The 23,808-nt window shown below is 32.3% G+C and overlaps 1 protein-coding gene and 1 long non-coding RNA gene across 6 annotated transcripts in view; both read left to right on the forward strand.

The window, feature by feature from the left end:
- The window catches only part of LOC105337955 (neurogenic locus notch homolog protein 1), a 193,902-nt gene that overhangs the window by 26,807 nt on the left and 143,287 nt on the right, over positions 1 to 23,808 (forward strand). For 4 of the 5 annotated variants that reach the window (XM_066069203.1, XM_034462738.2, XM_034462740.2 and 1 more), the window contains 5 exons: positions 3,331 to 3,690; positions 4,630 to 4,709; positions 6,035 to 6,146; positions 6,386 to 6,555; positions 7,049 to 7,315. In XM_066069203.1, coding sequence (XP_065925275.1) covers positions 3,331 to 3,690; positions 4,630 to 4,709; positions 6,035 to 6,146; positions 6,386 to 6,555; positions 7,049 to 7,153 — 827 coding nt within the window. In that variant the 3' untranslated portion in view covers positions 7,154 to 7,315. Of the gene's footprint in view, positions 1 to 3,330; positions 3,691 to 4,629; positions 4,710 to 6,034; positions 6,147 to 6,385; positions 6,556 to 7,048; positions 7,316 to 23,808 lie in introns of those variants that run through there. The other variant, XM_066069198.1, reaches the window with a different exon arrangement.
- Positions 17,767 to 22,192, forward strand: LOC136273838 (uncharacterized). Its single transcript, XR_010712094.1, has 3 exons — positions 17,767 to 18,106; positions 19,891 to 19,916; positions 21,177 to 22,192. It is a non-coding gene; the product is annotated as an uncharacterized lncRNA (long non-coding RNA).

Genomic DNA, 23,808 nt, shown 5'->3' on the forward strand with positions numbered 1-23,808 from the left:
TCAGCGGCTCCAATAAGGAGATAAGGGACTGGTCCCTAAAACGTTTTTTTTTTTCCAGATATCTCAAGAACGGTGACGAATTTCTAAACACTTGTGGAACAAAGCTCTTATCCCTGAAACAAAATAGTGTCTGGCCTTTAGAATGTAGACCCTGTTTTTCTATTCTGAATCATGTTTAGCTGTTAAATAGCAAAATCAAAATCGAACATATATCATAAATTCTAAAATCAGACGGAAGACCTCCTCGTTGCTCGCAACGAGATCGTGTCTAGTTATTATTATTTTTTTTCTTCCTATTTTTGTGCACGCGATTTCTCAGAAACGACTCGTCCGATCTCAATCAAATTTTCAGATATGATAGATATTAATCTGAACCTGATTAATTTTTTTTTATGTTGATGACGTCACATCCGTTTTTGAGATATTGAGATTTTTCCAATTTTTATATGGGTATTTTGTCTTCTGTTGTTCTCCTAAACTATAAGAGATATTAAGCTCAAATTTTTACGGAAGGTAAAGGAAAGATTGAAGTTTTGCATGATTGTTGATTTGTATGTTTAGCACTACTGGCGCCAAAGCTCGCTATGGCTCGAAAATTGACATTAAAAAAGCGTCGTGAATTTTTGTGTTTTTCTCTCTTTATCTCTTTTCTGGAAAATATTTTGTTAAAACTTGTAATGTAAAAAAGGTTTAAATTTACAAGACCTTTCTGCTGATATCAAGAAAAAGGGGCTGGCCTCTAATATTAGGGACCTAAAGGGCTCTAAACTCTTTTACCCATAACTCTTTACTGAGGGATATTTTGTAATAAATTATATAAGCAAATATGTTTATTTTACAGATATGAAGCCAAGCAGTAAAGCGATTTTCTCATATGTTACGTAATTAGGGGTTTTTAGGGGTCAGCAGTCCAAAACTTTGACCACCTATATCTCAAAACGGAAAAATATTTTGAAATGCAGTATAAAAGAAAAGATCCTCAAAATGATGTACTTAACACCATGCAACCTAAAAAATTTGGTTCAGCGGCCCCAATAAGGAGATAAGGGACCGGCCCCTAAAACATTTTTTTTCAGATATCTCAAGAATGGTAACGAATTTCTGAACACTTCTTGAACAAAATGTCTTTATAATTAAATGACCTTTCATTTGATACCAAGAAAAAGGGGCTGGCCCCTCAAATTAGGGACCTAGAGGGCTCTAAAGTCTTTTTACTATAGTTCTTTACTGAGGGATATTTTGTAATAAATGATAGAAGCAAATATGTTTATCTTTATGAAGCCAAGCAGTATAACGATTTTCTCATATGTTACGTAATTAGGGATTTTTAGGGGTCAGAAGTCCAAAATTTTGACCACCTATATCTCAAAACGGAAAAATATTTTGAAATGCAGTATAAAAGAAAAGATGCTCAAAATGATGTCCTTAACAACATGCAGCCTAAAAAATTTGGTCCAGCGGCCCCAATAAGGAGATAAGGGACCGGCCCCTAAAATATTCTTTCTGAGATATCTCAAGAATGGTAACGAATTTCTGAACACTTGTTGAACAAAATGTCTTTATAATCAAATGACCTTTCATTTGATACCATGAAAAAGGGGCTAGTCCCTAATATTAGGAACCTAGAGGGCTCTAAAGTCTTTTTCCTATAGTTCTTTACCGAGGGGTATTTCGTAATAGATTATAGAAGCAAATATGTTTATCTAACAGTTGTGTAGTTTAACATTATAATGATTTTTCTCATGTGTTACGTAATTAAGGATTTTTAGGGGTCAAAAGTCCAAAAATGTGATAACCTATATCTCAAAAAGAAAAAATATTTTGAAATGCAGTATAAAAGAAAAGATGCTCAAAATAATATACCTAATAACATGCAACCTTACAATTTTTGTTCAGCGGCCCCAATAAGGAGATAAGGTCCGGCCCCTAAAATATTCTTTCTGAGATATCTCAAGAACGGTGACGAATTTCTGAACACTTGTTGAACAAAACTCTTACACCTGAAACAAAATAGTATCAGGCACTTTAAATGAAGATCCTCTTTTCCTGTTTAAATCATGTATAGCTGTTAAATAGCAAAATCAAGATCGAACATAAATCTCAATTTCTAAAATCAGACGGAAGACCTCCTCGTTGCTCGCAACGAGATCGTGTCTAGTTGTTTTTATTTTTCATCTAATAATTTGATAAGACATACGTGAAACTAGTCTTATTTCCTGATTAAAGCACTGATGAAACTTATCTGGTTTGCAAAGACAATCATTTTCATATGAATTACTTTCCATTGTAAACTTAAAGAGTTTTAATAGAGTTATTAGACAATATTTACATTCTACTGTGTTTTTCCATTAAATTCTGTGATCTTCAAATGCCTCTAAATGCAACAAGTAGTCAAAGGTCAAATTGACGAGTTTTATTATGACGTCATAAACGTTGAACGCTGTAAACTGCAACGTCACAAGCGAAAATCAAAGTTCACGCTTGTGGCTGTTACTGTGGCTCTTCCATTAATATTAACTTACCCTTAGGATAAGATAGGAATTTTAAGGTATAAAACACATTTGCAGACAAGGCAAGAAGTTAAAAAAATGTAAATATAAGCATTAAATCATGATTTTTTGAAGTATACACTCTCATAACTGCAGCGGTGTGTGCATACAAATTTTCATAACGCGCTAACGCGCGTTACTCAATTTGTATGCACACACCGCTGCAGTTATGAGAGTGTATACTTCAAAAAATCATGATTCAATGCTATAATAAATATTGAAAAGCGCCAATTATCTAATGAATGAGTTAACTTTGTCGATCAAAATGGCGACCAATATGGCGGCGCCCATGGGCTGGAAGAATTTTTTTTTAGCCCTTTGTACCCTTGATTCAACTTTTATTTTTCACTGATTTTCTTATATGATTATTTGTGTTACCATTAAGTCTTTCGCTGCGCTCGGTATAAGTGTTTATGTTCATGAAGACATGAGTAATTAAGTCCAGTGAGGGGGCTGTCTGCTCCGGGTCGGAAATATGAACAAAATGCATATGCCACTCCTGACCACGGTTCTTCAGATCATTTGTATGGACTTTATCACATTTACTTATTAGGATGGGAATCAATTTTCTCTTTAAGTTGGAGCTATATTTTTGTGCGGAGAATGATTTCAACGGTTGTTCAGTCAACATCCGGTAAACCGTGCACCGTAGCTATAACCAGGCTATTGTTTACACAATGAGCCAGACTAAAAACTGGCATCGGAAAGTTGGTTTCCCCTTCTTTCTGCTAATTTATAGGTACGTAAAACATTGATTTTGAAATATCTGTTTTCTTTGTAGTTCAAAATTACTGTGTAGATTTCCCGTGCAAGAATGGTGGAACATGTACATCCGGAACAGTTACCTTTTCCTGCCAATGCCCGAGCGACTACACGGGGCCTACATGTGACACGTCACTGACAACTGACCATTGCGATCCGCATCCATGTCAAAATCGCGGGTCTTGTTTCTCATATTCTTTTGGCTATTACTGCTCTTGTCCACCAGGCTTTTCAGGAGGTGAATGTGAGATCGCCATTCCATCTGATCACTGTTCGTCTTCTCCGTGTCAAAACGGCGGAAGTTGCGTTGAAACACCTAACGAACCAAACCCTTACAGATGTGACTGTCGACAAGGTTTTCCCGGCCGGAATTGTGAAGGTTGGTTCACCTTTTAAACATCTTTTAAACTGTATAATGTTTGTATCATAATGTTGTTACAATTATAATCCTTTCTTTTTTGCTAAAAACAATTGGTCAATTTTCCGGAAATATTTTTTGATGTGTCTTTCGCGCGAGGGTAGGAAATCGGATCTAACCTTCTTTTTTTTCAATTATTTAACAATGGCGTTATAATTGCACTTTTAAGATTTAGTTGACCAATGATTGTATTCACACAATACTAAAAACTAAAAGTATAATTTTCAGAATATAAAATTAATTTAAAAGAAATCAGTTGGGACTAATAATCCTAATCGCCATTATTTTAGAAGTCCATGGGCTTTGAACTGTGGATTTACTTTTGTTAATATTGTATGAAGATATAGTTTCACGAATATTATTGATTTCACAGTTTACAAAAGAAGATTTACATGAATTTCAGTAACTTATTGTAGATCGAGTTCAAAACACGCATACATGGATGACGTATATACTTTTTCAGACACTACGTCACACTATTGCGATTTAAATGTTTTGTTAGATTGTTTGTATCAACCAATTTGCTTGTATACCACTATAGCTCAATATCGGACTGGTGGACCGCAGATCATGTGATCTAATCCGCTTGATACTTTTATGAATACTTTTGAAAAATAGCTTTTATATGAAATTGCCCGTTTATTCGCCTATTTGACTTGTATAATGTACTAACTTATACTCACTTAAGCCGTCTATAATTATCCATCATAATCAAGTAATTTTCTGCTGATTTGAGAAATTATTTCACGGTGTATTTGCCAACCTTAACCTACAAATTAATGTTTCCGGGCATCGAAGTGCGATTGAGCAAAGTGTAATGGGTTTAGTAAGTTTTGATGAATACTTCAAATTCTACCTTCTCAATGTTTAATTTATCATTATTATCTCTATTCTAATTAGGTCGTGTCTGCGTGTTTGAAGAGGATTACGACTCTGCATGTTTCCTTGATACTGACCACTCCGCATGGCATAGAAGTTCGGTTCGTGATTTCCCTAATTTTTTCTATTATATGTACAAGATTTATTTTTTAAATTATTTTTGAAAATATCTGCAAGTGAAATTCATTATATACATGCAAATCCTGATACGACTAAAGTTTGTGATCAAATGACCCCCCCCCCCCCCCCCCGGAAGAGGTGTTTGAAGTATTACTCAATTATGGAGATTGTTTGTAGTCTATCTGCAAGTTTTGGCTACATGAACTAGAAAACACGAAAACATACTTTTATAGCTAACTTTCCATAAAAGAAGAAAAAAAAAGAAAAAAAAAATTAATAAAAAAAACAAAAAACAGTCGATCGCTAAATTTATGGTTAATTAATTATGATTACATTTGCAGTTCAGGATTTATATTCTTTGTGAGATCTGTTGGTCTGTATTTCAAGTACTAGTAATTAATTAATTATATTCTTTCATGTAACATAATAACTAATGCTTTATTATATATTCGAATAATTATATAGATGATAGGTAGTTTGAATTATGATTATAAAAGCTCCTTATGGAGCAAATACTGTTTCTAGACACCGCCAATCTGATTAAAATCAGATCTTTGATCCATTCTAGCAATTGTCCGAGCGGGTCAAAGATCTGAATGTATTCAGAAAGAGACAGCGCCTCTAAAACTATGAACTGCCACTCAAAATAGTCATAATTTGAAACATCTTCCCAAGTCAAGGGTTTCTGATCCGCTCCGCTCTACATAAACCCTTGACCGAAAAGACAACAAATATGCGGGTTAACGATTACGCCATCTAGTGAGAGTACTCATATATAAACCTTTGTGACCTCTTGTTCTGACCAATCAGAGAATACGTTATAAACAGAAACAATAAAGCAATATGGCTTGCTCCCATGAATGAAATAAAATCAAATTTGTAGAAAATGTGGATTTACTCTGACTAAAAATCGATAACAGAAAGTCATATACTTACTAGTCCGTCTCAAATTTATTTGACAACGGTTCAACACTGATTAATTCACAATTAACATCATTACTGAACACCATTTCTTACTAGATTATGCAAACTTGTATGACATCAACCAGCGTGCAAGGTTTCTAACCCCGTCAAGTTCTGCCTAATCGGTTAAAAATTTTATGTAGAGCGGAGCGGATCGCAAACTCTTGACTTGTGGAGATGAATTGTTCCAATTTCAGTTCAACGTGAACTAGTGATGTAATTTACCTTTGGGTGCTGAAATGAATTTGGAAATAACCTAGATCATGAAACGTCATAAACGCCAACCATTAATTGACAAGTTAACCAATCAAAACATACGTTACAGCTGAGTCTTTGTTTGCAGTCAGGAAGCTCAGTCACAGCATTCGAAGGACATCACTACCTGTACCTTGATACATCTTGGCTATCCTCTTGGGATAACAACTATTTCTATGACAAAAACATTGCCTTTGAAGGTATTGTCGTTTTCCTATCTAAAGAATTTGACCTGTGATCAACAGAGCATACAGAACAGTATTTTATATACATGTACATGTATCTTAAAACGTATATGTGGAGAATGAAAACAAAAAACCGAAAAAAAAACCTTGCAACTCAATAAAGTTGCTGACTCTGTAGGGTGTTTTTTTCTGCTGATGGAGACTTACGCTTAACGTTTTACTATAGTTTATGACTTTGTTGGGTGTTTTTGCAGATAAAGACTATTGCTTGACCTTCGCCTACTACATGAGTGGAGAGGACGTGGGGGATCTGATGGTGTTTACCTACAAGGATGACTACCAAGTGCATTTCAAGAAACAAGGAACGCAGGGAAACCAATGGCACAGGGCTCATCTGGACATCCATCTGGACCAGGAAACCTTTGTAAGAGAGAGAGAGAGAGAGAGAGAGAGAGAGAGAGAGAGAGAGAGAGAGAGAGAGCATTGAAATATACACCTAAATGTAATTGATTTAAGTCTTATTCTTACATAAAGTTTGCACCTGTGTAATTTAATTTCTACATCGGCACTTGGTCCTAACATAATGTAACATAATGTTCTAAGGTTCAGGAGTCAATGAAATGTACTTGATCACCAAATGAAGTGATTTTCATGTTTACTGCATATGTGCGTTTGTTAAATCTAGCGAAAAAATCATTATATGAATGCTCTTGTTACAGGAGGTCACTCACATTCACAGCAATGTACTTACCAGCCATAAATTTGACTTGAAGTTAATTGAAAAGATATATTAATTATACACAAGAAATTCGTCGTTAGGAGTAGACAAGTTTTAACATTTTGAATTTAATGATCTAAATGTCAAATGCACGACACCTGGGTATTAATTGTATTGGTTTTCTTCTTTTAATACATAGATTGGGTTTCAAGGCACCGAGGGAAGCTCAGGCCATTATTTCATATGGAGTAACAGTTTAATAGCGATGGATGACGTTAAACTGATGCCAAATCGATGTCCTTGAACTTCGTAAAGAGGTCAGAGGTCAGACAAAGCCGTCAAGATGACCCTGAATATTATGATATACATATAAACATTTTCTCTGTCATTTGCATTCATATTATATTAATAGATACATGTACATTGCATATTTATCTTCGATAACATAAATTAAGTGAGCATTTTATTGTTATCCCTCTTGTTGTTTTCTTTTAAAATCATTTGTTCGAGTTTAATTCTATTTCAACACTCTCACTTTCGGTCCGTCACGATTAAAAGGTGGAGGAATAAAATTCTGGCTTGGCAGTCACCATACATGCTTTATTGAAATTTTCTACCCTTACAGTAGTATACTTAGGACAAGAGAGATGTGCGTCTTCAATCTTTCTAGGCCAATGGAGAGGGCTTTGCATCTATGAAGTTCTACATTAAATAACACACAATTTTGACGGAGTCTTGTGTGTAAAATATTAGTACGTCTTTTCCCAGTCTAACTGAAATAAGGTGGAGTTACTGCTAGGAATTTAAAAGTTTTGTTTTTAAATGAAAACCTATTTCCTGGAACTCCTCTAATGATTTAATGAATAGGAACATCATACATGTATCTTGTGATATGAAAGGGGTTGTCCTATAGACTTGCAGTAAGGTTTTTAAGATATTAATTTTGTCCTGTTAGACAAGTAGTGACAGAAGATTTATTTAACGTTTATCTCTCCTTAAAGTGTTAACAAAATGACGTTTTACTTTCTTAAAATAAAAGAAATCTTACACTTAGATTTTTCATAATTGTCAGATCATCAAATGAAATTAAAATGGGAAATTAAAGTGTGGTCGAAAACACTTTATAAACTGGCAAAAGAATGTTTTTCTAAAAAAAGAATTAAATTTACACTTTTTATGATTGACAAATAAAATGTTAAGATATGATTGAAGTTCTGTTTTCTCTCTGGAGATAAATATATAATATTCAAGTTAAACTTATTGATAATATGTGTTTGAAATTTAATGATTATCCTCTGCTCTCATCAAACCTGGTTCCAAAGATACAGTCTCATCATACATTTTAACAGTACATGTACCAGAGTAATTTCTTGATTTGTATTTTTCCTCTAGATGCACATTATAAAAAATTGTAAATTGCTTTGTAATCTTTAACATTTTTTAGATAAACAAAATGTTCTGTGTAATCGGGACGATTATAAACTCTCCTAACCAAGCAGGTTCATTATTGTTAAATATTATCAATAATCCGTATATTGATCAAATGCTACATAATAATGAATAAGATAAAATACTTGATTAATTCCAGTGTCTAAAACAGGGCATATTTGCAGAATTAGTTTTACGTCACATACATTTTGCTCAGTACCTGATCGTTTGTTATGACTTATGGTAATATTATATACCCGGTATACGCACAAGTGAAATACAAATTTGCTAAAACTATACACCTTGAACAGGTCATGCAAATATGTTCGTTGTGAAAATAATGATTCGACACTATAGAGTATTATTAAGCAAGCAAGCACGGGAGGCAAACGTTTGTTAAATAAAATATACTTTGATTGCAATAATTTATTTGCTTTGCAGACGAGAACTGAGGCCGGGCAATAAATTGGATCAAACGGTAAATAAATAAGTACATTTAACTAATTGGAACGATTTGAACGATTACGACTATAGAGAAGACGGAAATGAGAGAAGTAGAGAGGATGAAGATTAACGTATTCAGATTTGGATCATGTAAAAAAAAAATAACCAATTATAAATTAATATAATATTTTAATTTACGCACAAATGTGTATTCGGATATGATGTTAATTAAAGGAAGTGAACATGAAAAAATTATCAAGGGCTCAAATTTATCTGTTTGATGTGTATAATGATATCTGAAAACCGTTTAGACATAGCTTTCCTCAGTAAAAAGATATACCACTTAGAATAACTAGTTCTTGCAATCCATGAGCGCTGCCATATTGTTAAAATCATTACCTCCCTGCTGGGTTATCTCTAATCATCTAAGAGAGGGCAGCACTGATGCTGCCGTCAGTGAGACACATTGCATTTTTACACACGTTTAGGAACAGAGATAAAATGCCATTCTCAAAATGTGAATGGAAACTTGAAAGGAATGTAAAGAGTTGTCATTTTAAACAGTGTTTATGGAGGACGATTTTGGATCTTAGAATGATGCATTCCCACCAGCAGTTAATGTGACATGTAACTAGAATGGAATGTCCGTGGATCAGTGTTATTGTGACCTATTTTTTCTTGCACTCGGGAATTTCTTGTTTATGAGTTTGAACATTATGTGTGCTACATAAATTGGCACACAAGATGCATTGCACAGCATCCTGACTTTTAAAAAGTGTCTTAGTCCTGTTATTTTTCTGACAGCATAAACAGAACCGGCCTACATATCATCAAGATCTTATGTATCAAAAAAAAAATAATAAAAAGTAACGGTAAGAATTAAACCCCACAAAGAAAATGAAATTACAATTTCATATTAATTTAAAATTGAAATCTAAAAACAGCATTTTATTTATGTAAACACTGACTGCCACATGCATCTCCGTACAAACATCTGGAATGTGATGGTCTTATATTTCACAAATTAATTTATCTATATTCATTTTTTGTACAAATCATAAATAGTTATCTGAGGTTCATTTATAGAAATGTACTAAATCCTTGTCTTTTCATGACAGTACACAAAATTTTTCTTCACATCAAGGCATATTTTTTCTTCGGAACTTTTATCAACTCTGTACATAAACACTGGCCTAGTTCCAACATTGACCTAGTCACCAGCAGCAATGTGGCTTATCTACGTCAGAGAACAGATGCATGCTGGGGAATAATGGATTACCTCCATAAACCTTTCACTGAGAGTGTTAAATTGATAAAATCTCTTGATAGAAATAAACAAAAAGGTAACAGACCTCATTTTTAAGTTTCAAAGGGCTTTTAAAATTTATTAAGCAACAATTATTTTTTTCATGTTCACTTCCTTTAACTGTAAGCAAATTTATTCACTAACTTTGTATACAATAAGCACAAGGAAATTTACTTTACTGGAACTTCGCCTTTTATCATAGATATTTCCATTCATTTTTTTAATTAATAATAACAATAATTGATATTATACCGGGTAAATTGTTTCCGATCCCTGCCTTTCTTTTTATCACATACATATGCATATCTAGGCCAAAACAAACTTGTATATGTTTATCATAATGCAAAAATTTACAGGTATACACTAACACAATTAAAGAAAACCATTTTTAAAATTATTTGCATTCGTTTTTATCGGCTGGACGGTTTTCTATTTTACCTTTTAAGATATTTACTTCCCACAATGACATAAAAGGGACATCTCTAAGTTTATAATTTTTTATCGGTTAACTTAAGGGTAGGATATTTTCAAATTTTAAATTTTGTATACAATGGTCACTACCTAATAAGTACGAAACACCCCCCCCCCCCCAATTTTTACAGCTTTATACGAATGTATCCTCAATTACTATAATCTATAACAAAATGGTAAAATTTACGAACATGGTCTTTACTGCAAACCAGGACGTTACACAGACTAAACAGCAAATTCTTCCATACATGTCCAGGGTATCAATTAAGTCTACGTAATTGTTTAAAAAATCAGCCACATTAATCTCTCTCTCTCTCTCCCTTACCATTTGTTGAAATCAAAATAGGTAACAATCGGCGAAGAATAATTTTTATTGTCCGACCTTTCACTCTTTCACTTTTAATACATATGTAATATATCTTCTGTTGCACGGCTAAGTAGTGTTGTCATGATATAGTTCTATTATAATTGTAAATCTGCCCACCCTGCTCTCTCTCTCTCTCTCTCTCTCTCTTGCTCGCATATATTATCTAGTCCTAAAATTTAAGATTCCGGGTCAAAATGGCATAACGGCATTAGCACGATAAAGTTCTATTTCAGCATCACAACCGCCATTTCAAACACAGATTTCGAGTGTAAACTTTTCTGAGACTGCAAAGAACACCAGCTTAATATAGTGAAAAAGTGTTACGGCTTATCATGCTTTAATTCTCTCTCTCTCTCTCTCTTTCTCTCTCTCAGATAATCTATTATAACGTATTTTGAGGCGTCAATGCAGAAAGGCATAAGCATGATTATGTCCCATTACAGTATCATAACCACCGCTTGCAACAGCGATTTGATTGAAACCCCCCCTCTCTCTCTCTCTCTCTCTCTCTCTCTCTCTCTCTCTCTCATTAATACTTTATTCATGCACTTGTATGCGGTTATATGACCAGCGGCTATATAATTTTGAAAATAAGACACACAATTTAACTGATTTTCCTTAATCTATGAACGCTTAGATATTTAATCTCCACGCCTAAAAGCAAGCAGAAAAAAATATTTTGTATGTCTGGGATTACGAAAAACCTCAGAACTAACAGAGAGCACTCAGACTATACACACGACAGGGTGACCACGGCAAGGTGTGAAAATTGACCACCTGTGTATATGCCTGGCAGTCGCTGAAAAGATTCTTTTGTATGTCTGGGATCAAGAAAACCCTCAGAACTAACAGACAGCGCTCAGAATATATACACGACAGAGTGACCGTGGCCAGGTGTAAAAATTGAGCACCTGTGTATATGTCTTGCAGCCTCAGAATAAACAAATATAAATGGCCGGGAAATACAATGTGAAACAAAAGTGTTTGATTTTATTTTGAAAACAAAATTAGTGATTATGGCCGGGATAAAAACATCTTAAGTTTATAATTATAAATATTTAACACGGTTCAATTAAAGAGTTGATCGCTCAAAATTTAGAATCAATAAATAGATGTTTATCAATTACATAAAGTGGTTAAAATCGTTATAATTTTTTTTTTTACTATGGATTGTTCTATATATACAATGTAACACTGTAGTATCGAGTGGATTGGCGCACGGGGATGGGATATATAGCAATTCTGCAATTTCTACAATCATTTATTTATGTGCTGAATAGTGTTAATCAGCTAAAATAAAACTTAGAACAAGAACAAACAGAAAAATATGCATTGAAATAAATAAGCAGATTATAAGAAGAATAATCAAATCTAATTTTTGTGGTTGTAAAAAAGAAGTTACTGTTGATAAAACTTTAGTTAGATCTTACATATTTCTTTTTAAAAAATGCCCGGTATTTGTTTACCGATAATTTTAAATAAATATAATTTGCATGTTACAGTAATTAAAATTAATCTCTTAAAAATCCCCTGCCTGTTATTCTCAGTAATTATCAGCAATTCTCAGTACCAACAGTAAATCTCAGTAAATATCAGTAATTATCAGAGCTCACAGCAAAAGCATCAGTAAATATCAGTAAATATCAGAACCAACAGCAATTATCAGTAACAGCAGTAAAATTATCAGTAAATATCAGCAATTCTCAGCACTAACAGTACAATATCAGTAAATATCAGAAACTATCAGTAAAAAATGGCACTTTCAGTACTTTTTAGAGCCAGTAGTGATTTGAGGTTTTTTCTTTCATCTTTTAGTCGACTGAATGAAAGTGCTTTACCCTGTGAAAAGTAAATATATTCATAGTTTATATGTTGGACATCATAAAGCTACATAGCTTAAATAGAATAACTGACAAACCGCGATTAAATTCATTGTAGCCCCCCCCCTCCCCCCCCCCCCCACCCCACATATATCACCGGTAGGGGACTATTTAGTTAGCAATGCTTAGTTCTTCTGATGCTTCTTTATTGATCCAGCGCCTTCATTGAGTTATTGTTTTTCTTTCACATTCGACGCTTCTTACATCCATTCCTTCAATTGTTCCCGATTTTACTTTATAATATTTTTTAAACAAAAAGAATCTATAGTGAATTCTAATGCTTCATCATTACTTCAGTGTTTTAATAGCGACTGGATCTTAATACAAACAATGCAATTAATATGCTTAATAAACGATTTAATAAGGTTGAACGAAATCAAATAGTTTTTCCCTTGCACTTAAACTGTAAACGTGTTTAGCTAAATATTTAATTCGGGCGTAAAATCCTCTTTCAAGAGATTTGTGCAAACAGAAAAAAGAGTTGCACACTACGCAGTACAGTTAAGGCGGCCAATAAAAATATCGGCAAATTTTTGTGATGAAAACACGTATACTTTAGTTTAACTGGCATGTCTTTTTTAAAATCAATAACAGTTACTTAAATGCAATATATTTCTAAAATATAAATATAACAGTACAATATTTTATGTTCATAGTGGTCACGTGATATTGCAGTCGCATGGTACAAGCAGATGTATTTGTGGGTTTGAGGTCATTTAAAAAATTCAATATTGCAAGGGCATAATCATGTCAAAATTCAAAACTGAATAATAAAATAACTTGATGTCATATCGTAGATTTTGAAAAACGGTGCGAACTTTATAAGATAAGAATATTTGTTAGTAGAAACCGTAATTTATAATGAATATGTTGAAAAATTTTGAAGGTCACAGGGTTAATTTCATTAAAAAATAATTAATTTGTAAGATTTTACAAGGATCGTAGAAGTTTTTAAGTTACATAGCATATTTGAAATTCACATGTAAAAGTTTGTCAGGATCAGGTAAGTGTATGCCCTTGCAATTAAGTGATTTATTTAGGTACTCAGCTTTAAGATATACGATATTTTATACAAAACCGAGGTTACCTCTTTATACGATGCATACTTTTAACAAAATGAAAATAAGACTATATAGGTAGCATTCTACTAAAAATAATGTTAAACAAAATATCCATTTATAATTTTCTGTTAATCTATGACATTTATTTTTCTTCGCTATAAAACTGCATGAGAGCCTTCAACGACTTAACTTAATGCGTCATTTTGAAGCATATGACGTAATATTTTGTAGTACAGCAAGAACGAAATCTCGCTTATTTTTTAGTGTGTACGATATTACGGACATCAAAATTGTAAGTAATAGCATTTGTTGTTTTCAATTAAAAGATTAGTATAAGTTAGTTTTGCTAATAAATAGATTAATAAGTACTTTCGAGGTTTGTAATATACTGTGATGTCATAATGCACATTTCCCGTACTTTTTGGCCTGAACGGAGTTTATTGACAGCCTTAACTGTGCTGCGTATTCTACGTCATGTAACCATGTCAATAGAGAGTTCAAATAACACTACTACAAAGACTCTATTTATCAGGACACCATTGACATGAACTCTGATAAGAACCGCCACTATACATGTAACAAGGTATATTACGTGCTCATGCATGGAGACCGATAAAGACTACTAGTAGCAATGTGATTTTCACGGGCCGCCGGAAGGCGGTCCGTTATTTGATATACATTTAGATTTTGTTACTGCGTTTCTGCGGGATAGTTCTTTTTTAATAGAATTAATATTATGCTTATTTTTACGAATTAAAAGTAAATTTGCATGTAGAAATATGTGTTATGCCTTTTAAAAAATTATCACACATTTTTTGTTTTACGCGTAAATGAAAAATAGGTCATACTAAGTGGATTGTTGTGTTTGGCGCGTTTTTATCGATACTATAATCTATTCGGAGAATTTCGTTGTTCTTCATTCTTTTCAAAACAATGCATTGGGATCGGTATGCGGGACATACTAAAGACCTGAATGTCATTAAATTTAATGTAAATGATATATTTGAATTTCTATGTGCCGTGTCAAGTAAAATGACTTTGTGTGTTTTGTGTTTATTCATTATATTTCCATGTAAAATGTGGTAGAATCATGACATCCATATCAATTAGTTACGCAAAATTATGACAGAAATGAAAATTTGAATTGACTGGAAAATTTGAACTACTAAGTAATCCATTTCTATTTTATCACGTGGTCCCTTGAAATCATATAGACTAATGCATTAAGTTTTCATTCAATACAATGCAACAACAAGAAAACCAAAATGGTTTGCAATACATAATCTCCAAGAGGAAAATGATGAATTGAACTTTGTATTAGAGTAATGTACAAATCAATGTGTTCTCCATTACTTCATCAGTTCATACTAATATGGCAATGATCATACAATTACCGTTAGATATGCTTACAGTAACGAACTCGATTCTATATGATAATAGTAAAATGTTAAACTTCAAAACAAGTTGCTGAAAATATATTAAATTTTACCATTAAAATTAGTACAACCAACTCTTATTTTCTTCTTTGTGGTGTGTGTTTATGTAAACAACCAATGATTCATACAACAATTATATTTCTTGCGGCCCTTTTGACGCTTGCGTCAATATGATTTCTTGTTCATACATGTATTTGATCAAAATTTGAATTTTTATGTAGTAGAAAAATACTGTTTGAATGTATCCGAAAACTCGTCATAGATCTTAAGAAAAAGAATAAGATGAATGTTCTTGAACATTATTCACATTTCCATCAAATAATACAACTTAGTACTATACCAGAGGTTTAACCAAAAATTTCTTTACCAATATAAAAAAGTTCTCTTTATTATTTAATTAATTACACTTTGCATGGCTTTTGAAAGGGTGGGGGTTGTTGTTATTGAAGACTTGCTGCATCCAGGAAATCATAACCGAGTTAAAAAAGGACCAAACTAGGGTCCACTTTATTTCTCTTGGACAGTCATGGTTTTAAGATATGTAAAAAAAAGTTATAATATCAACATATTTGTTGCATTGTACATGCATATCATTTTAAGCTTTTAATGTGCATTGTTGTTCTAATTTATTTATACGATATAACAATATAACAGAAAACAAGATGTTGGATACTAGCTTTTCTTTGGTTTGGAAAATATTCTAACGCTAGATATGATCTTTTCAAATGCCTATTTGGACTTAATTAAAAAGACACTAAATGTATATCCAAAATATAGCCACTCGTTTCTTTGAGTTAATAAAAATTCACAGATGACACTTGCAAGTTGAAATAGTATATTTGAAGCATGATACTTCTGTAAATTGTTTACATCTGATCATATGAAGTTACAATCATTTGTTTAACTGCATCTGATGTTTACAATTCCTTGTAAAATTGTGTATATATATATATATATATATATATATATATATATATATATATATATATATATATATATATGTTTGTACAAACCAAATTTTAATGCATGAATATTTACAGCCTCTGAGCATGTCCTCCTCTATTTTTTAATTAACCGATTGTGTTAAATGACAGTGATTTGTAGATTTTAGAAATTTAAAGTGCTTAGATCTATGCATCCCGCTCTTACCAGTTTATTGATAGATTAAAAGTTTAAACAACCCGAAAATAAAAATAACTAAATGTACGAAATAGCTATTTTGTTTTTTGTTTATTCTCCATTTATACACAGTTACTTTTATATATTCCGAATGATTAAATTATAAGTATTTTATCAAAAGAAACATATTTTAGCGGCCTATTAATTTTTTTCTGCAATTATTGTAATCTTCAAAGCCCGCACGAATTATCAAAGAAAGCACTTTTTTCTTGAAATATCTGTGTTTTTGGGGAGTTGATTTTAATCAACTCTCTTAAGCAGTTACTCTGGCAAACTGGAAGTGAAACAGTGTTTGGACCGAAGCACAACTCATTAATGGAAAACCATCACCGCTGACAAAAATTAGTACTTGAAATTCATCGATAAATTCGATGTAATGTAGTCAGAAGCATTGTTTTCAAGAAAACTTATCGATGTATACCTTGAAAAAAGTGAGATTCAGAAATGATACGAACAATTTAGAATTTTTTTGGAGTTATTGTATTCTTACGCTAGAGTTCAATAAGACTGGTTCGCTATCGCGGTAGCATTTGGACTTATGGGCATACTACTCAATCAATGCAGTACTTGCATAGACACGCGGCTGAACTTTAAAATATTTGTTTGTTAAAAATTGCTTGGATACAATTTACCAGGAATATTTTTAGATTACTGATACATAATGCATCGTAGCCTTTGATTGTGGTAATATTATTTTTAGATATAACACAAAACGCGATTCACGTGTGGTTTTCCATTTACATATATAGCTCGGAATTTTTGTCGGAAAAGCTCAATAATTCATATTAGAAAAAAAATGTGCATAATTATTCAAATAAAAATTAGAAACTATTTACCATGCGTAATTACTTACAGTTGATATTAAATTACAAAAAATCAAAATAACATTAAATCCCGTCAGTATTTCAGAACTTTGATTGGTATTATAATAACATCAAACTGCCATGCGTTTAAGAATGACTTTTTTTTTTCAAATCAAAAGTATAGCAAACTATTTCCAATTATTTGTGGACATTGTTTCAATTTAATTACGAGGAAAATCTTTTCAGATCCCCAGTGACAATGAATCGTTCTGCATCTGACCTTGCAGTCTTTTGTGTTTGTTAAAGATGATACAAAAGATGATACAAAAGGGCAATCTACTTTTGCGCAAAAAAAGAAGTTTTCAACTCATTGCAGCGTGAAAAGTTTGTTCACAGTTTGCCTCGATTGAAAAGTCAAATAATTTATTTTGAGTAAGAAAGTCGAAGGCAAACACTCGACCTGTGTAAAATACTTAGTAAAAATTGAAACACTTATGGTACAAACTATATCTCACAGGCATCATTTGTGACTAGAAGCGGAAAGAAAAGGAAAAGGGAAAGTGCAGAGACACCAAATAATATTAAGCTTATATGCAGTCCTCATTACGTATTGAACATGGATAAGTTTTGTAAACTACAATATACAGTGTAAGAAAATGCGACAAAATGTTTGTTCCATAGCCGCCTCGGGCACGAAAAGAGCACCCAAAGCAGGCAAGTTACAACACTTACTTGTGTAATAACCCTACCTTGTTCCTTCGTTAGTGTATCTTTTTTTTTTGGCCATTTGATATCACAGCAGGATAATATAAAGAAACAAAACCGTAGGAAAAGAAAATATTAATTGTCAACCTTTGATTGAACCTTCGGAAAATCGTGCAGGTATATATAGTTTTAATAAATTTAGAATACTTATAAAAATAGTGAGTAATTGTGCATTTGCATATTAGTTAATCATCATAAAATTAATGCGCTTAATCCGTTTTAAAGACATTAGTACGATTAATAATCACAACTGTGTCACTTAGTAGCTCAACAGATAGTACAACCTAGTTCTTATGACAATTTGAGGCATCGCAACTAATAGAAAAAAAACAACTTATCGTAGATGAACAGAATCTTTTTTGAATAAATTTATATATAAAATTAATATTTAAAATGCATTGACATTATTTAGTGCATGTTAATTAGCAAAAGACAGTTATATTTAAAAGATATATATATATATATATATATATATATATATATATATATATATATATATATATATATATATATATATATATATATATATTAGACTTGTCTTTACTAATGAAAATCTTGAGATCATATAGTTTTTGTAAACTAGAAATTATTATAGGAACGGTAGGTACATCCATGTACGAGGGTTGTTCGGAAATTATTGAGACAACACGGATATTTCCATTTCTAAGTGACGAATTATGGTGAAAGTTGGCATGAACATTGAAGAAACCTTAACAAATAATTAAAGAAAGTAATTTAAAAAAAATGTTTAAAAGTTTGTTTACAACGGTAGATTAACAAATCGGTGGTCAGGGTACCCGGCGCAAGCATAAACTCGGAGAATAAGAAAACTAAAACATCGTCTATCTAAGTGTCCGCAAACTTACAGCTAATGTTCATTTTGCTATTTATTGTGACTAACTTTTGATCAAGTTTCACGTGTCTTTGAGTTGAAATATGGATATGGTACAGATATATTAACCAAGCAATAGGAATTTGAAAACGACAGTATATAGAAATTTGACGTCAAGGCGGCGCAGGGAATATACATCAAATTGATGGAAATTTCAGAAAAAGACCTTTAAATACCACCCAACTGCTTTAACAAAAACTATACGATGGCTAGAATTCAGACAAAGTGACTAAATATCAAGTACTTTTTACACACAAACTGATGTAAACAGTTCTAAAATATGTACACAGAATTACTGTAGGAAACATTTCACAGTAATTTGACTTTCCGTTAGAAATGACCCGATTTTTTTTACAAAATCAAGAATGGAGGGAATATGCGAATGTTGACATCTTGAAATGTAAACAAAAGATGAGAAATGAAGAATTAATTCAAATTTCCCTTCGTTTTTAGGTTTTTAAAACAGGATCAATAAGCGTCAAAATGACGTTGCGGTAAGTTTGCGTTTGCGCCGGGTCACTGGGCGATGGCAATTTGGTCAGGTTACCAGGAATGATCCAATCATGCTATGGACAATAATTTTTTTACATTGATAAACCCTATCCTGGTGTACGTTTTGGTGAAATTTCAAGGATTTATCTTTTTCCCCAAGGAAATAAGAGTAAATGTCTCAATAATATCCGAACAACCCTCGTACATGTACTTAACGTGAAAAAAACATGTATAGTTATAACCAGTGTAGGTACAACAAGGTATGTACATTAGTATGGACAATTAAAGAACAGTATGTTATTTACAATTTTAAACCGTGAAATATTAAGAAAATCGGCGAAGAAATTGATACTGAATAGAACTAATGTATTCAGAATAATGTTTAAAATTGAAGCAGTTTTTAGAATATTATGCAATGTTTCAATAAAACAATTGGAAAGAAAATTATTAAAGTTTAAACATTATTGAAAACCTCAATTTTGTTTATTTATAATGCATGTAATTTATTTACATTTAGGATGATGCCCGGCGAAATAGAAATTGGTAAGTTAATTTTTAAAAAATCACATCAATAAAAAATTATTTTAAATAATTGCAATATTCACTGCAAAGATGTTGCTTATATATCTTCAAGCTGCAAATAATTGGAAAATTATAACTAGTTAATGAACTTGTCGATTTATGATAATCTCTATTGAAATGTTTTAATATCGACCAACTATATGAACTTATCGTCGCATTTATTACAGCCTTCGTCAAGTCTTCATCAATTCAACTTTCCACTGTAAATACATACACAACATAAAGATAGCTTTCAATGTGTCAATATGTGTCAAAATAAGAAGTCTATCAAAAAAAAGTAATAGCATGGTTCATCCAGCGACACAAACGGTAAATCAGCATTTATATTAAAGGAGTAAAGATGAAGAAACTAAAATTAAATACATTTTAACTGTATGGTCATACTGTCCCTACTGCAGGACCTGAACCCCTGTCTCATGTACCATAGTTTTTACAAATCTGATAGAGGACTTAATGGATATCAGAATCATACATTTATTTTTTCTCAAATATACATGGGAAAAGAGATGAAATTTTTAAGAAGATTTAATCCTTTTAATTTTCTCTCTATGGCAATATTGACCGCATCCTAGGGCCATATATTTCACAAAAAAATATGTAGGTAGGAAATTCGTGGAAATCAGAACTATGCAATTAATATTTGAAAGAATGTATGTGAGAAGAGAAGAAGATTTTCTAGATTTGATTTTGTGGCTATGAGTCAATACATTTTCACTGTATGACCATATAGGCCCCTTCTCTGGGACATCAACCTTTGTTCCAGGGACAATGAATTTTACAATTCTGGTAGAGGGGTTTTGTGGATTTAAATACAATGCATTTTATTTTTGGCATCCCGGTGGTGACTACTTGTGTTTTGAATACTTAAACTTTCTGTGTTAGGGAGCATTATGTTTCGGTGTAATTGATAGTGTCTATGTGACTTTTTACTGAAAGTGTAGTGGTGTCTAGACATGTATCTCCTTCATGTATGCAGTGATGGCAACAATTTGCTAACAAACCAACTTATTTATAAAACCGACTCTGCAATATGTCAAAGGTTGATTATTTGTATTTCAAATCTTTAGGTTTTTTTTTTTGCATTTTAAATGAAATAGCCCCGAAGTAGGCTTTCGCAAACTCTTTTAATACTCTAATTTTTTCCCAACTTTTCAGGATGAATTTTTACTTTGTCAGATTTCTTTTAACTTTCTTAAAATCTTTTTTTAAATACATACACAGAACACCATGATTCCAAGATACGGCATATGTATGAGACAGTTCTGGATCACCGACACGGATGGAACAAGGCCATGACAACAAATCTAATCTGCAGGATCAATTCTGAAGACACCCCTTTGATAATACAAAACGCACATGGCAACAAACATGCAGAGGAACTATTGCTAGATGAACTGAATCAAAGGGATAAATCGTTATTGACAACAATAACCATATATACAAATAATTCTCCTTGCTCAAATAAGGGTCACGACTGCGCCAGGCAGTTGATCAAGTTTCTCAATGAAAACACTCACGTTATTATAATATTTTATGTCACAAATTTGTACAAGATACGAAGGGTGTCTTGCAAAAGTGAAGAGCATTATTCACTTGTTTCCCAAGCCGACTTTAAAGCTAACTTTACTGGGCTAAAAGACATGATGACGCACGGCCGCTGCGTGGTCAGTGCATTCAATTACGCTGTTTGGTTTGAGTTGTTAAACATTGCGCCTGTTTCAGATGTATTCAAGTCGCAACTTCTAGCAAGATACAGAACTATATTGGACACGAATGACAGAAGTCGAGAAGAAGAGGATAATCGTATTAGATCAGATTTGGCGTATATTAGATAAATACCATTTGTCTTGCAACAGCTTAATCTTTATGTTATACTTTATATGCATAATATATACTTTATATCATCCTTTGATTTCTTTGCGAGAGGACTTATTTGGAAATGTGGAGGACACAAGATTATTTTTATTCTGGATTACGTTGATTGTTAAGGCCTATATCGGATAAATGAAAGTAGTCTTTTAAGATTTCTAAAATTTTAATTGCAACAGCTTGGTTATATATAAGGTGAACTTGGCTTAAAAAAATTACATAGTTACTAGTAATAGTCGGGTACAAAACCGTCATTGTATAAGCTATTAAAAGAAAGAGCTGCAAATCTCGGATATATTTTCTTTAAGTGTCCCATATAGTATTTAGATAAACCATTTTGTTTTGACCGAACAGTTTCAGTAATTAAAGCAACAGACAATTATAATTATATATCCATCTAGAGCCAGAATATTTTGATATATTTAAATTGTAATATAGAATAAAATAAATTTTATTTTCAAATTAGGGCAGCATTATTATGGAACGTGGCATGTTACTATTATGATTATATTTCAACAGTATAAATAAAAAAAATCAGTATAATGCAATGATAATATAAACAAATTAGAATTGTTCTCTATTCATTGCTCTAAAAAAACTTAAACATGCATATCTGTATATTTTTTACAACGTAATGGTAATTAAAACAAGAAAAAAACCCATACATGTACAATGTAAAAGTAGCTAGAGATAAAAAGTGGTGATAACAAATAGTGTTACAAAATCAAAAGTCCAAAGGAAAAATACAAACAGAAGCAGAACAAACATGGACCTCTACAAAAATTAAGGTAGGATCAGGTGCCATGGAGGAGTGAGCTTTCTCTGCTGACTGGTCACACCTGCCTTAACAAGAGGCGGTGCTAAAATACATTAATTGGTCAAACTTAGAGCAACACTTCAATTATAGATGTACGAGTATAAAAATTGTTTATATAAATAAATAAAGTTATTGTTATAAGATACATCTAACAATATACAATTAAAAAGCTAGATCCACCTTTTTTTTTTACCCCTATACATGTATCCTAAGGGCATTGGTTGATCATGAGTTGGTCAGTTGATATTTGGGATCTAGGTTTTTATTGGATGTTTGTGTCAGGTTAAATTTGGTTTGTTTGTATATTTTGCTGAATGTGTTTTACAATCTTTGTCTCGACATTGACCAGAGTAGACATTATATATTTATATTTACTCAAAATTGAATTCAGGACCAGAACTTGCTATTTTCTGGTAATTTAACTCAAATGTGCAATGGAATAGCGTTTTATGTTTTTTAATGCAATTGGAAAAGAAGCCATGGGGATAATCAACCTATATATTTTTCTATAATCTTTCTAAAGTATAATCTCGTAGATTAGTTTTTATACGGAATTGTCGCAGACGTCTTGAACTATTATGTTTTTTGAATTTATTTAAAATCCACGATTTTGGTAATGGAACTTTGTGCTTCATATCCTACATATGCTTTTTAAAGGATACATACATTTCCTACGCGATACAACAATGTTTACCATATGATCATTCACAAAAACGAACTGCACAATATGTGAATTAGATGAAAATCACATCTCTGATAATATGCATCACTTAGTTCAAGAACTTAAAATTGTCATAAATTGTTTCTGAGTTGACACAATGACAGATGACATTATGGAAGCGCCATTGCATGTTTGCAGATTAAATAAGAAAAGTGTTGTGAGTATCCTTTTGCCACGAGTCGCACCATAACTCAGATCCATGAAGGACGGAGAGGAGGAGAACTTTTTTGTAGAGTTAAGAAATATTTCTTGGATTTAGATGATCTTCAGTGCAAAATAAGCTCCTCTTCCTCTTTTACATGCGTTTGGTCTTCGTTCACAAGGGTATAGGATTTAGTGTAATATAATTCCTAGGTGGTTTTACGATGTTGCTAGGTGAAGAGGATGAGCAACAAGTTGCCATAAAAAGGAATAGTCAATAGGGGTCTCTAATGGGCGAAATCTGG

This window comes from Magallana gigas, chromosome 1, assembly GCF_963853765.1.
Source record: "Magallana gigas chromosome 1, xbMagGiga1.1, whole genome shotgun sequence".
NCBI lineage: Eukaryota > Metazoa > Mollusca > Bivalvia > Ostreida > Ostreidae > Magallana > Magallana gigas.